This window comes from Perissodus microlepis, chromosome 4, assembly GCF_051167445.1.
Source record: "Perissodus microlepis isolate ML-2025 ecotype Zambia chromosome 4, ASM5116744v1, whole genome shotgun sequence".
NCBI lineage: Eukaryota > Metazoa > Chordata > Actinopteri > Cichliformes > Cichlidae > Perissodus > Perissodus microlepis.
Genome location: NC_140464.1, coordinates 8,166,467 through 8,185,476, shown reverse-complemented (window position 1 = coordinate 8,185,476; position 19,010 = coordinate 8,166,467). Strand labels below are relative to the sequence as shown.

General features: G+C 39.2%; 1 protein-coding gene across 2 annotated transcripts in view; it reads left to right on the top strand.

Annotated features, from left to right (window-relative positions):
- znf385c (zinc finger protein 385C) overlaps positions 1–19,010 on the top strand; it is a 142,923-nt gene that overhangs the window by 40,518 nt on the left and 83,395 nt on the right. For both annotated transcript variants that reach the window (XM_084925404.1, XM_084925405.1), the window contains exon 2: positions 8,103–8,432. In XM_084925404.1, coding sequence (XP_084781530.1) covers positions 8,105–8,432 — 328 coding nt within the window. In that variant the 5' untranslated portion in view covers positions 8,103–8,104. The remainder of the gene's footprint in view (positions 1–8,102; positions 8,433–19,010) is intronic.

Here is a 19,010-nt window from a genome sequence, read left to right as displayed (position 1 = left end):
ATTCATGAGCTTAAATCAAAGCATCACTTAGTTTCTAAACAGACACCACGCCTGTATTTAGCTGGATTGATTATCTTTTCCCTATTAATATATACAAACATAAATTAGATAGAAACGTCTTGTTCAGGTAAAGAAAAAGAAGTTTACATTTTAACAACTCTCAGGCGTTTGTGGTTACATAACATCAAAATAATCAAAACGTGTTCAACCAGTGTAATTCAAATAATATTTCAGGGTTCAGCACCTTTTTTACACCTTTATAAAAATGTGTTTAAACTTGATGACAGATGAAAGCTTGTGTGGAGCTGCAGCAAAAGATGAACATGATCCCTTTAATACGTTGCCAACAGGAGCCTGTAACAGCCTTCCTCTTTCTCTGCCAGCTAAGTCTGAATCTGTTCAGGTCATTCTTGTCTAAAAACTGTGTGGTCAAAATACCATGGATTCCTTAATTATACATAACACTGTGAGAGAACGTCTGCTCCACATAGTTTCTTTCGCTCTTAAAGAGAAACAGATCAGAGGCCATCCCTAGCCACAACTGCCTTCTGATTCACTTTTTTTTTAAAAAGAGCTTACAATCATCTACCCACTTTAAAAATATATTAGTGGAATAACAAGTTTACACAGATGGAGGACTGTGTGTTTGCGTATTTGTTTTTGTGGGTGCAGGAATGTGCAGGCATAAAAAGGAAGTTAAAAAGGCTGTACTTAATTTCAGCTGCATGCAGTAGAGTGATGAACTGCACCTGTCCCCAACTTGCACCCTTCTTCCTTCTCTCCTATGTCCTAAAGGCAGTCTGTTTCCTCCCATCCATCAGTCATGCTATCTGGGCTAGAAATGCTTCCCTGCTTCCCTCTCTATGTGAAAAACTCTCTGTAAACTATCTGGGGAATTGCATGTTTTTCTTTGAAAATGTGAGAGTTTGGCATTTAAGTATCGGAACATATTAGCTGATAATTGCATTAGTGTTTTGAGAAAGTCATACAGGGCACATCATCCTTACTTGCAGGATTAGAGTTTCTTATCTGAAAGCAAAAATCCATACACTCTCTCTGCAAAATCTGTGGCCTGTCACATCTGAATAAATCCATTTCCCCAGACATCTGTCAGAGCACACAGCATTATCTGAATCTTGCTGGTTGTGAATTGCTGGTAAAGCAGATGGTTGTACATTTTTGTAATTATTAGTTAGAATGAGTGAAAAAGGGACAGTCAAAATTTTCCCTTTTAGAGGGTGGACTGCTTTTTCTGGCATAATTTGCAGTGAAAGTGAGTGAAGGGGAAGCCAGCACCAGTCAGTACTAATAAATCTGAGTGATTCTCTCAGTCATGCATGTTCAAGCCAGCGGTGGCAAATGTCCTTGATGTTATTTTTAAATCTGGTCATCAGAATACCTCTGCAGATACGCCAAACACCACAGGCATGGCTCACAAACCGCCAGCGTTTTGTGTCACACCTCAGCCAACAGATGCCCTATGGGATGAAGATGACTAGCCATTAAGAAATTAATTAGATTTATTCCTGGCTGGAAATGACTTCAGCAGTGCCTCTCCCAAATATTGCTGTTGCTTTCACAACGGCTCATAACTGTCAGGGGATTGTGTTGTTTAGCTCTTACAGATTGTGTTAGATGTTTGCTGAAGCACACAGACACAAACTGACAAGAGGTTGGTGGCACGAGCCAAAGCAGATTGTAAAATAATCACCTCTTAGATAGGAGGTGAACAAAGTCACATCTTAAATCTGGACTCCAGGAGAGTTAAGTTTGTGTCTCCCCATCTGCATTTCTGTGGATGTGTGCATCTGGTTGATTGAGCAGTGTGTGTGTAAGTGTGTGCATATGTTGTAACTGTGGCTGAGTCTGGGTTTGTCCATGTCTAAGTATATCCAGTGTTGTATGGAAACTTTCCCAGTGTCTGTGTTTACTCCTGCTGGGCAATTCCCCAGCTGAGTTTGTGGTCAAATGTGAATAAGGCGAATATGAGCCTGTTTTCCTGCATCGGCTAACTTTGGAACACTTGAGGTAGACGGATGTTTGAACAGTAGTGTAAAAACTGGACTGGTCTGTTTTTTTGTGGTCGAGAAATAAATGGGCCACACTAGATGGAGTCAGCGTATTCAGTGCGGTGGTTGTGTGCCTTTTGAAAACTGTAAAAGCTGGTGTTTGGCATCAGTTTCACCTGCTATGCTTGACCGGGTGCATGACAGTAACTCTGGAAGGGAACTGTGTCATTGAATAATAAGAGTTGAAAAGCACAAGGCACAGAACTTGTTCTTGCGAGGTAATAAATACAAGGCAAAACTCAGTGAAAAAGAAGCGAGTGAACAATCGTACAATGTAAAATCTTTATTTGTCAGGGTTGTAACAGATGAGTATCTGATGTTTTATAGCTGCACAAATCAAAAATACCAAGTTGCATCCTTTATTGAACTTTAATAGTTTTCAAAACAGCAGTGTGCATACAGCTACAAACTGGTGAGCAGATGTTTCTTCTCATCCTTTGATCGACGTGGAACTAAATAACTCCTACATGCTCATCTTTACGGCTCCATTCATTCCACCTTTTCTACGTTCCTCTCTCGAGCACCGTTTTGAAGTACTAACATTTCTGAGTGAAATCTCAATGAAAGGATTAAATTCCACTTGAGCTCTGTTAGGAAAAGCTGTAGATTACCCTCTCCATTGTATAGTTTTCTTTTTTGTTTAATAGTGCACACAATTCATGTTTATTTCCACTGTGACTTAATGCATCTGGCTTATTTGGCGCGCATAATTTAACGAAAGGGGGGTAACAATCCATATAGGATGTCACGCTCATATAGGCTTTTTAACATGTTGCTCTAAAATCCCCCCAAAGCACGAAAAGAGAAAACTGACTTTTTCTTTCATCCTAAAACAATGCGAAAGTCATCCATCAATGTACATCCAAAAACATAAATATTAATTTTGCTCATGTTCCTGTAAGCTTGAACACACTCTGATTCAACAAACAAGGATGAGAATGTGTATTTCACATAACTTGAAACCATCCGGCACATATTAATAGCTGCTTCCTGGGGATGTGTCTTTGAGATGCAGAAAGAGAAAAGTTAAGACAAAGATTGAGTGACTGTTTGAAAGATAAAACCGTGTAAAGTAAAACAGAATAAGAGATTAAAAAAAAAGGAAACTCCAGTTTTTGTGGGTTGCTATAAAGTTTGCGTATTACTGTTTGAAACTTCTGTTTATGCTACAAAAAAGAGGTACCAAAGAGTACATGGAAATGTTGTGAAGTAGATGAGGTAACACAACGAAAAGGAAATCCTAATTTGGCAAGATGTGTATTAGGATATTTGCTTAAGTCTCATAAAACAAGACTGAAATAACTAGTGTTATGCAGATCCTTAGTTTTAATGAAACAACCAGCTCCTTAGACCGGACACAGACTTGTGTCATTTGTAACACATGAATGCAAATTTGAAACTTTGGGTTTTCTCACTTTGCTTATCTCTCTCCCACCAGCCGCCTAAAGGAAATTGTTTTTTTTTTTCATACTGTTGACAAGCGCTTGAGCACAGAGGCTCACCAGATTGTTGCAGTAGGGTGTTTACACTGCAATAGAAATGGTCTGCTTTGAAAAACTTTTAAAAGCAAGCAAATGTACAAGCGGTTTAATTTACAAGACGGTTCAAATGACAAGAAGTAAACATGATAATTGGTCTTTATGAAGTTCTGCTCGGTGGAGATACATCACAAGAAAGCTTGTAAACTGTTACCACATCCCATATCTTTCACAAAGGCTATGACAGACATGATATGTCTTAGCTTGTCATTTTGGATATCTTATAATATAAATATCTTTAATGCTGTTAACCTCATGTAACCGCATGTAAACCTTGTAGGTTTTAATAAGAAATCAGCCTTTTGTCCTGTCCAATTTCTCTTTTGAGGTGTAACTGATCCCCTCACTGATGGGATCAGCGTGATGCTGTATAAATAATTATACATATAATATAATAAATTTCCCCTGTTTTTTTTTTTTCTTTTTTGCAAACAAACACACATTCATTGCCAAACAAACACACACACACACAAACAGAGTGAACAAATGCCCTCCCTGTGCGCTCCCAAAGAACTGCTGCAAACAGAGATTAGAGAAAACACATCAATTCATGTGCCACTGCTCTTTATTTACTCTTGGGCTTGGGTTTGGGGTGATAGGGACTGCAAACACTCTGTCCTAGCTTTCGACTACTGAACTAGCCATACAACAGTTGAGGTTTCTTTCTCAGTAAGCACTGCACTGATTCCTGTATAATTACACTCATTAGAGGACCGCAGCCTGGACTTTACATAATCAACATTGATGTGCTGGGCACAAAGACATGGACCTTAGGCCCGTTCTGTAGTTGCAGTAATGACAATACAGTCATCATGACAGTAATGATACTTTGATGACGCCAATTATACAAGAGACTTTGTTCTGTCTTTACCAATCTCTCCTCACTCTTTCCATGTGTTTCTTTCTGCCTCCCTGGCACCACTGACCTCTATAGTAAATGCTCTGTGCTTTAGTTGATTGTCAGGAGGATTTTGATCCTTCCCCATCTGAAATGCATCAGACAGGGAAATAGATTATCCCCTTCTGCAGTCATTTTGTTTACAGTCCTTGCTGTCAGGATTGCTTTATGCAAGAAACCTGGGCTATTGATATTTTGTATCCAATTATTTAGACAGGAGTCTTTTTCTTCTACTTCATTTCCTTTTATTTTTTAATCTCCTCTTACCCAGTGAATGCACGACATCTCCGCATATGTGTGTGTGTGTTGTAGCTGCTTTAATGCTTGTTAGCTTGATTAGATTATTTTCATTTTTTTTCAGTTGTGTTTGTTGCGTTGCTAAGATGAGTCCATGTGGTTTTGACAGCAGATTCAATATATATTTTATCAATTTTAAATGCTTGTGTTTAGTTTGCAATTTCTGCATGTTTGATGAATTGCTGCCCTTTACTAAAAAAAATCTGAGGTCAGCATATGTTTGTGTTTGTGTGTGCAACTGTACACATGCATGGTTTGTGTATAGCCATGCCTGTACACATGCATGTCTGTCTCATGGCAGTTTGAACTGGATGTGGAACATGTAACTTGCATGCAAATCTCTGCTTCCAATTGGCTTCACTTGTTGTCAGTATTCCCCTCTCATCAGGGTGATTTAGGAGCTGCTAACTGCCATGCAGTGTTTGCGCCGGTCCATCTGGAAGCCAGTTTCTGCCTGAACCAGGAAGAACTGATGCCCCCATGCCAACTGTGGCCACAGAGGATGGGTGGGGGAGCTATCTGAGGTGGGCCAGTGGTTAGGGCTGGTTTAAGCTGGGGAAAGTGCAACAGTATTTCAGGATCAGCGAGCAGCGGACGTAAGATTGTAAATAGAGTTTTTATTGCTGAGCTGCTATGCTGGGTGAGCCTCAGTCTTTCAGCAAGATCATAGCAGTGATTGATGTTTCCAATGTGCCGAGGGAGGAGGCTGTGCAGCGTGGGGGTGCATCAGACAGCGGAAACAGCGGACATGGCGAGGCTGGCAGAGCCTCCTGCCCTGCCTCATTTCCCCAGGGTTACCCCCTGACAATCTCCTGTCCTGTGTCAGCCTACAGATCTCTGTGTGGACACGGCATGGACTCTTGTCTCACACAGCTTCTACCTTGAGCTGGAAGTGTCTTTAAAGTCACTGCAGGATATTCAGTACAAACAGACTCACATACTCACTGTTGAAAGCTGGAGAAACCTTTTGGTCCTGGTGATCCTCCATGCAGCAGGTGCATTCAAGCTGCTGTTCATAAAAGTAGCTGGTTCTGTCCATTGTCCTGTATCATAACATTGACAGAGAAGTAAGGGACACCGGGGAGTGTTGTTAGAAGTGAATTCCTTGAACAACCCTGTATGTACTTAAAAGCACGAGACAATCTGCAGCCCTGTTTTTCCAAATATAGATGCGCTTTTGAAAAGCTTAAGAGCATACAGCCTAGAGATTCCGGGTTTCTTCTTCTATTTTAATAACACAACAAAGCTGACTGAATTAGCTGTGAAAATCTGTGTAAGATCAAATTTACACAGTTAAATGAAAATCTCACTTTTATAACATACACAGAGAATTTCAAATATTTCTAAATAAAAAAACTGTCTTACGTACGTCAGTCTTACGTGTGTCAAATCCCTATATAAAGGTTTTCTTCATAGCTGTATAACCAGATGACTCATGTTCAAAATGTAGATAGTGTAGCAGGTAGAAATACGTTCCTTCTGTGAGCTTGGCCAATTTTATGTGTCATGCTGCATACATTTCCACTGAAGCTCTAAAGTTAACTTTATTCACATCAAAATAAAAATAATTTTTAACATACAGATCTGTGCTACACTGGTCTCTATGGTAACAGTCATGCCTGCATGATCTGAAAGCATGGTCTGCATAAGGTCACAATCTACCTTTGCAGACTAGACAATTGTCCAGCTGAAAAAAATAAATGTATATATGAATGTTAGGATTCTTTAATGGTCTGTTAGGAAATATCTTTTGCAAGGGTGCAATATGCTCTCTATGTGTTCTGCATGTCTTCACTAAGGTTCTTGTTTTTACAACCTTGCTAATTTAGGGTGGCTAGTTGAGTTGTCTGGCAGGAGTGAGAAGGTTGCGTGGTTAAGGACTACAGAGATTTTTTTTCATTCAGTGCCAGAGAGCAGCATTGCTCAAAGCTTTTGAGAAAACATCTGATGGAGCCTCTTGAGTGCTCCCAGATTGGCAATGTGAATAGCAGCTTTCATGGAGGCTGCTTGCTCTAATGTGTTTTTGAGTACTGTGTGTGTGTGTGTGTGTGTGTGTTTGCTCACATTTGTGTGTCCTTCTGTGAGCATTTTCTCTTAATGCTTGTATGTACGTATGCGTCATAGGTTCAGCTTTACTCTCTGCGTATGTGTGTTTGGTGCATGTGTTTGAGCAGTTTGGTTGTTTACATAAATAACTTGAGGCGGAGGCAAAAAAGCCAGCAGCAGAAATGCACAGCTGGGTGTGTTTCAGGGACATTTTACAGTGGTGATGGCTCAATCCTTCACAGAGCTGCCGTAGAGCTACCTTTTCATTTATTTATGTGGAGTGGATGCATATGAAACAAATAGCTCTTATTTTCAACTGCTTTCTTTGGAGAATCTTAATTGTCTCTTTCAATATTTTTGGCCTGCTTATCTTCAGCAGACACATTTACAGAAGTCTCTTTATCCATTTGTACATAGTTCTGGTAAATAAAGTGTTTAATATCCCATATACTTCTATATTTCCTAAAGCTGCTGATGTTGAAGAAATACTGTAGGTTGTATAGTTTATAGTTTTTTTCCCCCTATATGCAGTTGTTCTATGCACCTGTTTGTTCCATGCACAGTTACTTGAAGATCCTGCATAGAGGCGGCATGGTTTCCACTGCAGCATTTTGGCTTGCAGGGGGGGACAGATAGCACTCTGCCATGGAGTCATCCTAAGTGAAATAGCTTGACATAGGAGCCTTACTGTTCCTCTGAGAGTCACACTGCAGCACTCTGTCTCCCCCAAGTGGTACTTCATTGCACCCCGGACCTCCACCATATGAACAACAGCTGACAGTGTGATCATGCTTGCACTTGTGCCCAGCATTTCTTTTCACACTTTCCTAATCTCTTCATAAATGTCCAAATAAACATCCAGATGAACAGAATCATCTTTTTGGGCTCTTCATAAATGTTTTTTGTTTTTATACAAGTGTCACTGTTCAGAGGGTGCTGACAGTCAATGAGTTGCACGTGGTATTAGATTCCACACAGTCCTCGACACTTTAGGAATCAAGGGTATTTTTGCAGTTGTCCTCTGCAGCTATCAGGTTTTAAGAGGGTTTTCCTTGCTGGATGGGCCAGGCCAGACCAGACTGTGATAAATTATTCCATAATGTTTTACACATCTTCTCTAGCCTTTCTCAGAAAAAAAAGAAGGATCCAATGTTTCCTTGGGTTTTGTGTGTATGTAATTGCTAGCCTCTAAGGGTACTTTCTTCCAGTTTGTATTAAACATCTTCTCCATCTTACCCTTTTCTTCTACCAAAGGTATGAAACGTCCGTTCAGCCCGTCGCTGCTGCCAACAATCGAGCTGGACAAAAGGACGGGCAGCGCTGAGCTGGTAGTGCAGATGGACAGCGAGCTTTCCTGCAGCATAGGGGATGAGGGCGTACGACAAGATGAGCAATCACCAGGGGGCGCCTTGCATTCTACGCTCTGCAGACCAAAAAGGGAGAGGAAGCAACGAAGCTACACATTGTGTGATGTGTGCAACATACAACTGAACTCAGCTGCACAGGCCCAGATTCACTACAATGGCAAATCCCACCAAAAAAGACTCAAGCAAGTCAGCAATGGCAAGATACCAAACAACGCAGGTAGGTCTTAAGCGCTGCTTGACTGACCGTTTGTTTAAAGTTGCAAAATAAGATATACATGCAGAAAAGTGGATAAAGTCTTTAACTGGATTTTTATAACAGTGTCTAGCACAAGGGTCATGCAGCTTAACAGACTCCCACACACTGTTCACAGCACACTGACACAAGTTCCTCGTGCCGTTCCTCTGTATTTGTGTTGAATAGAAGTTAAACAAATTGGATTCTATTTGGTGAAATGTGTTCAGACACAGCCTTGGGCTGAAGACACAAACACACGCACGGACACAGTAGCATACAAGTAGAGCAGAGCTGAGTGAAGTTAGAAAACAAGAAGCTAATTAAGTGCTGGTTGTGTTTGATGGTTGTGTTCCTGGAAGTGAGTTGGACATTTTTTCATTCTAGTCACAGTCGTGTTTAGAGCCCTGCTGCAGGGAAATCAGTCTCTCAGTTAAATTTGACGTGTTCACACTTTCATTTGCTTCTTTGCTCTGTCTCCAGCCTCGGCAAAAGACGTACATGCGACCAAAACATGTATGCAGACTCATTTATCTCAATAAAAAGAAAATACACAGAGCACTGTGCAAAAGTCTGTCACCTTCGTTTCTTTATAATTTGCCAGGAAAATAGGAAATAGGTTTATTTATTTATTAAAAACATGGAAATAAGAATGGAAATGCAGTATTAATGTGGAAAAAAGAGTTGGTACAATGCTTAGAGACTTGAACATCAATATTTGGTATGAGTACCTTTATTCTTCAATACAAGCCGAACTCTCTTGGGAAAGGTTTCTTTTAATTTCTTTAAGTAGTCTCCAGGAATAGTTCTCCAGGATCCATGGGATGAAATTAGATTCATATCTACTTTTGACAAGATCCCCATCATCATTCGCTGAAATGAAGCCCCGCATTATGACAGAGCCTCTATTGTGCAGATGGCTGTAGATGCTCTTGTGTAATTTGGCATACCTCAGTCTTTTCTCCCAGTGTCCTTTCCTTAAGAATGACTTCTTGACAGACACACTTACACTGAGGCTGTTTCTGATCAGACTTCAGCAAACAGTAGATGAATCAACTAAAGGGCCAAGTGCATCTCTCGGATCCTCTGTCAGCTGATTTTTACTTAACTTTTTTTAAGGAAAGAACTTTCAGATACTGTTTTATCAGCTATAGATATTTTTTTTAACCCTTCACTTGTCCAGTTTACTCAAATTCCTTAAGGATACACTGTTCACCATGCCAAGATATGGAAGGTTTTTGACTCTCTTTGCAAATCACCTTGTTAGTGCAAAATTACAATTTTATCTTAGTCAAACTGTGTTATCTTTGGCATTTTTCATAGATTCAGTCTAAACAAACGAGAACAAATTATGTATTTTTGCAAAAGCTTGCTAGGAACAAAGTGCCTATAGATCTAATTCAAAATTGTGACTTTGCTAAGTTGGCTATTATGTCCGATGAATCCCTTGAATTAGGTGCCCTTTTTATGCTAGAATAATAGGTCTAAGGGGCCAAACGAGTAGAGTTAAAAGTACTGAAAAAGCCGCCAATGTCGAAAAAAAAACTTTATAAGACCACTTATAGAAAAGTGTTCTTTACAGAAAAATGTAAAGAACAGAGGGGTGACTCAAAACTTTTTCTTAGTACTATGAGTTTAACAAAGTTTTGAAACCCAGTTCAAACACAGACTGGTACATCCTTTAGGTCAGCGGTCCCCAACCCCCGGGCCACGGACCGGTACCGGTCCGTGAGTCATTTGGTACCGGGCCGCGAGAGTGAGACTCAGGTGTGAAATGTATGGTTTTCAGGGTTTTTATCGGTTTTTAGCGTTATTTTGTTATCGTTTTTTCGTTAACTCGGTTTTCCTGGGTCTTTTCACGTGTGTTATGAATAAATCTTATTTTTTTCGGTACCGGTACTAGTTTTATTTTGTTGTATTTATCCGCGACACCTTAAAGGCCGGTCCGTGAAAATATTGTCGGGCACAAACCGGTCCGTGGCGCAAAAAAGATTGGGGACCGCTGCTTTAGGTGGTTTACATGTAGCAACATGTTAATCATATGAGACAGAAGTCACATTTGTATTCATGTTGCAAACAGGGAGAACGTTGTGATTATACTTGAGCAAAGCTGGTTTCTGTGCTGGAAGTCTGTCACTGTCCTCAAACAGGTGCAATAGATGATGTGTTTAGATGTGTTTGCATTTGAGCAGGTGTGATTTTGTCACACAAATCAGCATTTGCAAAATTAAGATATGATTACGGTTAGATTTTTCTGAGGAGGAAGAGTAACCTTATCCGATGAGAGCTCTTTAACAGGTTAAATGTCAAACCCTGAAATGACTCAAGGGGTGTTAAACAGTTTAATCTCCAAGACAGCTGAGGGGCTGTATGCAAATTGCAGATATTCTCAGATGAGAGACACTGCTCCACCAATAGACCAAAGTGTCATAGCCAGGGGCGGAGCGTGGGGGTGGCTTACTGGGCTTAAGCCCAGGTTGTTTTTTCAGAAGCCCGGGGTCTTTTGGAGTGTAATTTTTTCATAGTTAGATGCCTGGCTGACAACTGTATAAAACAAAAAGTACACACAATATTCGAAGCACATAGTGCACACTGTGGGAATTTACGACTGTGCGTGAATCCCCCCTGATATTGGTATGATCCAAGCTCAGGCACTAAGCGACTGAGCGAGGGGGCGGGGCAGCTGCTGCCTGTGAGTGCGCTGTTGGAGAAACGGAGCCAGCCATACTAAGGAGAGCTTAAGTTTGACCAGGTACCAAAGCAAATCATTCGTACCGTACAAATAATGTAAATATGACGGTGCATCACGAAAGATTGATATCAAACTGATCACTTGACCAATATTACGTTACTTGCTCTTCAAGTGAATCAACAAATGGCGAAATGAAAAGCCGAACAAATGCTATTTTTTTTTTTAGAGAGTCTTAGCTTACATGTGTTTATTTCATATTTTCAGTTCTTACCCTCCCCGACTAAATCGGTTTCAGTTATGTACTGAAATATAAGAATGGACATTAGAGGGTTCTTTCAAAGAAAAAACTCAGGTAAATGTTATTTTATATATTATGAAAGAGGAGTGAAAGAAGCCATCTATGTCACTGTGAGCGACCATCTTTGAACAGAGGCGGGGGTTTACGACACCAACTCTCTGCCATCTATAATCCAGTTTTGAGATCCCTTCCCAGACGCCTTAACGCCCACTCACATCCTGGGCCATCTGACCTCAGGAATTCGCATGATAAGGTGGGGCCAGGTTTCACAATGAACACACCCGAAACTCTGGCTGATTGGGACCCACACCCAGTTTCACACCTTGGCTCAGGCGATTAGAAGATCATCAGGGGGTCCTTTTGTCCCTCTGTGGGGGGATACTCCCACTAGGTTTATATCTGGGACTTTCCACCATTTGACCTTAGAACTGAAGAAGCTTCTCGGATGAGAGGTGAAACGTCTTCAAGTAAACTTAAAGAAGTCCAGACGCTTTTCTTTGCAAGCTCCTTTGACTTTATATATTATGCTTTGTATGTTGTTCAGTATATTTCTATGCAAAACAAGAGGGATTTCAGTACACAGCAGGATATTCACATTTGTAACCAGATATTTACATACACTTTAGGGAGAAAACAAAAACATTTTTACTGTACAACATCAATTTAGAGTAAACTTTTGTTTTAGATAAATATTGAAATATCTTTTGAATTAGTTAAATGTCAGAATAAAGAGAGACAGAGCTTCTATTTTTTATCACTTTGATCAAATTTAGGAGTACATATACACTAAGTTTATTGTTAATTAATAAGAAAACTCCAGACGATTCCATTCTGAGCTGAAGAAGCTTCTGATAGGTTAGTAGAGTCCATGTGAGTAAATTGGTGGCACACCTGTGGATGCATATAAGGCAAAACACAGAGCCTGTTTCTGTGACATGGGAAAATCAAGAGATGTCAACCAAAACACCAGGAAAAGAACTGTGGAGCTCCATAAGTGTGGCTCAGTTTTGAATACAATTTGGTGCCATTTGCAATTAAGAAATACAGATAGTTTCTCTCTTTACTCCTAAAGTTAACAAATATGTTTTTTATATTTATCAATCTAAAAAAAATAAACATTTAGTCTGATTTGATGTTACAATTAAAAAAGTGTTTGTGTTTTGATCTGAAGAGTTTGTAAATATCTGGTTTCAACTGTATATTTGATGATTGTCAGCACAAAGAGGGAGAGAGAGGAACAGAGATGGAACAAGAGCAGGTGAGACACACATGTTAGTCAAATGGTTGTTTACCAAAAGTATCACCGTATCATAGGTACTCATGTATCTTGTACTTAGTGTTTCTTGTTAGGTTTGTTATTTTTCAAATTCTATATTTATTAAGTTATGCAGGCTTGTTTGCACAACAAGGATAAATAATTATATAAACTTTTCTAAATCTAAATAGTGGACTTTGGTAGAATTAAAAAACAAGTGTAGTGCAGGTCTATGATGATTTTTAGTGCTACTATCATCTAGTTCTGATTCTGGTTCTGTCTTGGTTAAGTCCTCAGTAGTCCTGATTTTGAACTGTTGTAGTCCTGTTTTAATTCCGGATCAGTTCTGGGTCTGGTTGAATTGGGGTTTAGTCCGCGCGTCTTGATACAGCCCCGACTTTGTTCTGCCTTGCTGCTTAATTAAAAACCTAGCTTAAGGTGTCCTGCACATGTGATATATATTTTTCCCTATATGAAGTCATTCTTTTTTGAACAAAACTCAAAACAGAGCCTATTAATCTTTCAGTCATTTCTAACCCCCCCCCCCAAAAAAAAAAAAAAATCCCACATGCATACTACCCTTTAGGGCTAAGCCCCGGGTGTTTCAAATGTCTGGCTCCGCCTCTGGTCATAGCGTCTATTTTTAAACATCTCCCTTCATTACAGCTAAATCATTCTTAAAAATGTTCTGCAAAAGAAAGAAAGAAAGAAAGAAAGAAAGAAAGAAAGAAAACAGGATGCCATTAAGCATTTTTTTCCTGCTTAAATACTCCTTAGCTGATGTTTGAAAGAGCTATCTGTAAAACCCATTAGTGCTCAGCGATGGGAATAACAGCGTTACAAGTAACGGCGTTACTAACGGCGTTACTTTTTTCAGTAACGAGTAATCTAACTAATTACTATTTCTATCGTTACAACGCTGTTGCCGTTACTAACAAGAAAATGCGGTGCGGTCGCGTTACTATTTTTCAACAAGCAGACGGTTGAAGCTGTCTTCACCTTACCGCACGTAAGTAATCTGGGCGCTACAGCTTTAAGCAGCTGCGCGCGCTCCCGCGGACACTTTCTAGCAGATGATCACTTTTTGGCACAACACCTGGAGCTAAGAGGGCAAAACAATCACATGAGTGCTGCTGTTTAACTGAGGAAGAATAAAGTAGTCATGGTAAGCCAGTCACATGACCACTTAAAGACAAAGCAACAAGGTGATATATACCAGTTTTTAATTTGTGTTGATAGGCCACGTAAAACCAGAGTCATGATAAACAATATACACGTCTGTTTTTTCCTGAATAGTTTTGTCACGTTTACTGTCAAGGACAGCGCAGCAAGCACTCTCTGCTTATGACCAAAAAATTTAAAAAACAAAACAAAAGAACAGCCATTTCGTGTTGGTGGAAAAATGCACCATGTCGACCAATCAAAAAATGATATGGCGACATGACATTTGGTTGTTTAAGAAGAGGGGGAAGTTTTAGGAGTGACGGCAAGAGAGAGAGAGCGAGTTTTGAGATGTGAGAGATTTGTGACGTTTAGCATGTTTGGAGTGTGTAGTTAATGTGTTGTCTTGTGTAGTTAGTGTGTAGTGTTGTGGATAGTTTTGTGTTGTGTGTCAGAACAATAAGGCGACTGCTGTCTCCAGGTAGAAACAGGAGTGATACACCTGCTGTCAGACCTGCAGGTATCAGGCTGTGATGTTCTCCTTTATAGTGGACAGAAATTATTTTTTTGGAGTGGCAATAGTTACGCAATAGTTACTTTTCAAGTAATTAATTACTTTTAGAATCTTGTAACTCAGTTACTAACTCATTTTTTTGAAGAAGTAACTAGTAACTATAATTAATTTCTTTTTCAAAGTAACTTGCCCAACACTGTTAGTGCTACACTGGAACCCTTGCAAAATAAAATGTGCATAAGTTGAAATAATAAGTAAAAGTAATCAACATTAAATCACAGCAATCATAGCAAAAAAATCCAATATGACAGTGGGTTTCCCCAAATTAATCAGCCTTTATCTTTTAGAAAACAATCTGTATATTTCAGTATTTAATGATAAAGTAGCTTCTTAAAATAACATTTAACATAATTGTTTTCTTTTTTAAGGCAGTAGAGAGGGACAGGAAATGAGTGCAGGGGAATAATATGCAGCAAAGGTCCAGCCAGCTGAGAGCTGAACCAAGCACTCAGCTGCTAAGGGCCCATGTGCCATCCTAAACTGTCTGATCAAAAAAGCGTACATAATTTTGGTATTACTTTTCTACAGAGAGGAAGAAACTTTAATTTGGGAATGGTCTGACATTATTTGAGGCTATTTTATTACCTCTGATTATTTCTGCACTTTGTTTTTTAATCGGTTTAAGAAATTGGAAAGTACGCAGTTAGTATGCAAGGTGACTTGAATAATTACACATTTTCTCTTTTTTTTTTGTAACTAATGTGAAAAGTAAAATCTTTCAAACCCAGAAAATATTTCACTGTTCTTTTTTTTTTGCTAATAATCACACTCTATCTTAAAGCCTTATGCTGGCTAACCAGTAGCCCTGAGTCTTCAGAGCTTCATGTAGAAGTCCTTGTAAAAGATAAATGACTCATACGCTTCCAGAGATATTGAACTGCAGTTCAAGTAACCACACCATAATTCAGCGATCACATAATATCCTTCAGGGATTTTTCCTAACATGTTTTAAAATTGTATCCAGTTTAATGTAAAATAGTTCTTCATGAATACTGCGTATGAATCAGATTTGGTTTAACCGAGTCAGTTCCAAGTTGCTGCAAATACGTCTGGAGACTGAAGCTAATCTGTAGTCATGTGTTGTTTTTGAAGCTCTAGAATATATTTACACAAAGCAGCACTTAATTGCCCTAAATGGCTAAAAAGCTTGCAGGAAATATATATAAAAAAGTTGGGATAGGTGCAAAATCATACTTTAATTTTTGTTCATAAAAGTTTGCCATCTCAGAACTAATTGTTTTAAATAGCAAGCCATAAAAAGCCATATTACAAACTGGTTTTTGTCCTCTGGGCTTTAGAAAAGTGTGATCTTCTGTCTTATTATCAGCACACATTTTCCAAGGCAGAATCAGTGATTGTATGGAGGGGTGTCGGGGGGCAACATATGGTGCTATCCAGACTATGTCTTTTCCGCATGCATAAGAACAGCACGGCTCTGTCTAGGCTCTAAACCAGCATACCTGGAGCCTGGACTCACATATCAAAATAATTTAACAAATTTTGAAATAATCAACCAAGAGTTGGAGAACAGAGCAGCTGTTGTACTTGCACTAATAACAACAGTTCATCAATGTACAAATGTGAGGAATAAAATAAACGAAAACTTTTTTGACAGTTACTTTACAGATAAATGTGTGTCTTTAGTTTGGATCTATTTTTATTAAAAGGGGATAAATTCTCCCTTACATGAACAACAGACTGCAAGTCACATGTTAGCTGTCAGCTTATGTCTTTGCTGTGCGCTGAAATGCAACTTTTATCATAAGACATGCTGTAATGCAAAGTGTTTGATCATTTGGCCTTTGATGCCACCAGCTTTTTAAGGTTAGAGACAGCTGTCCAGCAAGCATCGAGCACACCTGATAAATTCTACAGTAGTATGTACCCAACACTTTATCGTACACACAAGAAGCTACGTGTTGTTTACTTTAAATTCCCAGTTTTGGTACACTGGTGCATGTGATTCATACACACACACACACACACACATATATAGTTTGTGACTCTGTGGCTGTGTGTTTATGTGTTGTTTTAGGTGTTGTGTGTATTAGTCGAACCGCACGCTGAATTGTTGTGGTGTGCAGATTCTCTCTGACATGCAGTCACAATCACGCAGCCTTATCTCTGCTCACCTTCTGCTGACTCCCCGAGGCAGCCAGCTCTGCTGCGTCCTCAGCTCCAGCACAGCTACGCTGCGTTTCTGTGTGTCTGTATGTGCACATCCTCCTCATCTGGTTCAGATATTTTTAGATTTCTTAAATGTTACACAGTCTGTAACTCAGAGTGTGGAAATATAAAAAAAAAAGGCTTTGACGCTCCTGATTCTGTCAGTCTGCATATGTACAGTATCAGTATCTGTGTTTGGTGTAGATGTTTATAGGTTTATTGCATAGATAAAGAATATAATATTTAAATAAGAGTGTATGTAAGTGTGTGTGTCTTTGTCTGTGTTACTTGCAGCGAATCTTCTCCATGTCGGCGTGTATTTCCCTCCCTCCATGCTTCACTGAGCTGACATGAGTCCAAGCTCTCTTTTTTCTCTTTCCTGTCTCCCCTCCTACCTCTTTCTTCTTCCTCTCCCTTTCTCTGGCATGGATGCTGGACATGTGGGGCAGCTAGTCATACTGAAAGATGAATGTGCCAGTGATTAAGAGAGTCCTCTCTGTTATCATGGGCAATAATATGTAGAGAAGCTTGCTGGCAGGGCTGAATGAAGAGAAATAGTCCAGATGTTTGGGTGACAATTCAGGAGTTCAGGTGCAAATTTATGCACTTTAGTGTTCATTTTTATTGTAATGTTCCATAATGATATTAAAAATTCATACTCACACGAATACTCACGTGTTTGTTTTGAGATTGAAGAATTACTTTACTGAAGATGAAATAAAGTAAACAGCTCAACAAGAAGTGAACTTTTTAAACTCAATATTTTTTAAGATGTCATGGCTCTTTTATGACTCCTAATGCTGGCTATATTTCATTCTGTCTATAGAGAAAAACAACTACAATGCTTGCAATATTTCAATGCCACAGAAAGCTTTTTAGTCAAAAGTACTCTTGGTGGATACATATTTTACACATATTGATGCATGTATGTAAAATATTACTACTACTACAACTAAGGCTGCATTTCTATGTCAAGAAAGGTGAAGCTTGTTTCATCATTTCAAGAAAATTTAGCCAGATTGTCACGTAAGCCAAATCTTTTTTAAAAGTAAAAGTACAAGACAAAAGTCCAGCTAACAAATGTAACACATATTCTTTACATCAAATCATGTTAAATATTTAAGGTGCAGATGTGTAGGAGTTTTACCTCTGCTTGATCCATATCATATGCTTGCTATGAACCTGTATTGAGTGCATATATGTGTAGAAAGAAGCTTGTTGACAATAACCTGTTAAAAATATAATTATGACCTCTAACCTTTCCTGCATCCCTTCCTTTACAAGTCTATAACTGTATTCTTTGTTTGCTTATGAATTTGCTATTGCAAAAATTCCCTGTTATACGCCTCAACGCTTTGACAATAAAGGCTCAGACAGCATATCATGTTGCAGAAATTAAAGTTGCAACAAAACATAATCTGGTCAACACAACATTAGTAGTCCAAACTAGCTTTACGCTTCCATTTAAATTTAATAGCAATAGTTCTGCTGTTTCTACAAGTCCAATCTAAGTGTGAAGTCAATAAAAACAAATGAAGTTGAATGTTTTGTAAAGGCCAAACAAAAGCTATTGCAAATCTTCATAATTCTCCCACAATCTGAAGTTAGTGCAGAACCAGTTATAAGTCCATCAGGTCTTTGACTGCTGGGATGACTGGCATGAAAACAATATAGAATTATGACTTTTATCTTTTCAGGGTTTGGTTAATAGTATTTTAATATGGGTTTTAACGTTCAATGCAGTAGTCTAATAATTAAATATCGGTGAAATGTCTGGCTTGATTTGTGACTACCATCAATCCAGATATCAGGTTTGCAGCTTTAATTACTGCTTAAACTGGAATAGTGTTTATGTTTGCTGCTGACAACCATGACTGTGTATGATCTATTTTATTACAGGCCTCAGTGATGCATGTAAATGTGTTTTTTAACTTCAATGTTTTGTTGCATGTGTGTATGTTAGCATGCACACCGCATGCATAACCATGTGTGCATGCATGTTTGAAGCAAATTTCTACTTTGTTTCTCCTCTACTGCTAAGTAGGGAGGCCTCAGATCAACCAGTCCTTAGAGGGAGAAAGGTCTTTAATCCTTTATGCTGTAATTAGTATTGGTATTAATTTTGGCCAAGGACATGCATCAATGTAAGGAGTCAGTCAATTAAAACTTACCCCGCCCCCAAACTTAAATGCCTCACGCGCATGCACACACACATACTTCCTTGTACTCCCTCGTTTACTTGCAGACCCCCCTCTTTTTCCAGAGCGAATGATGAAATCCTGTTAGAAGGGTCCAGAGGGGGGGATCAGGACTGTGGACAGCACCCTGTCCTGATGTGACCCAGCAAAGCCTGTGGATCCGCAAATCATTCTGACAACACGATGTTCGGCTGTGTGTGGTTGTTTGTGTTTTCTGTT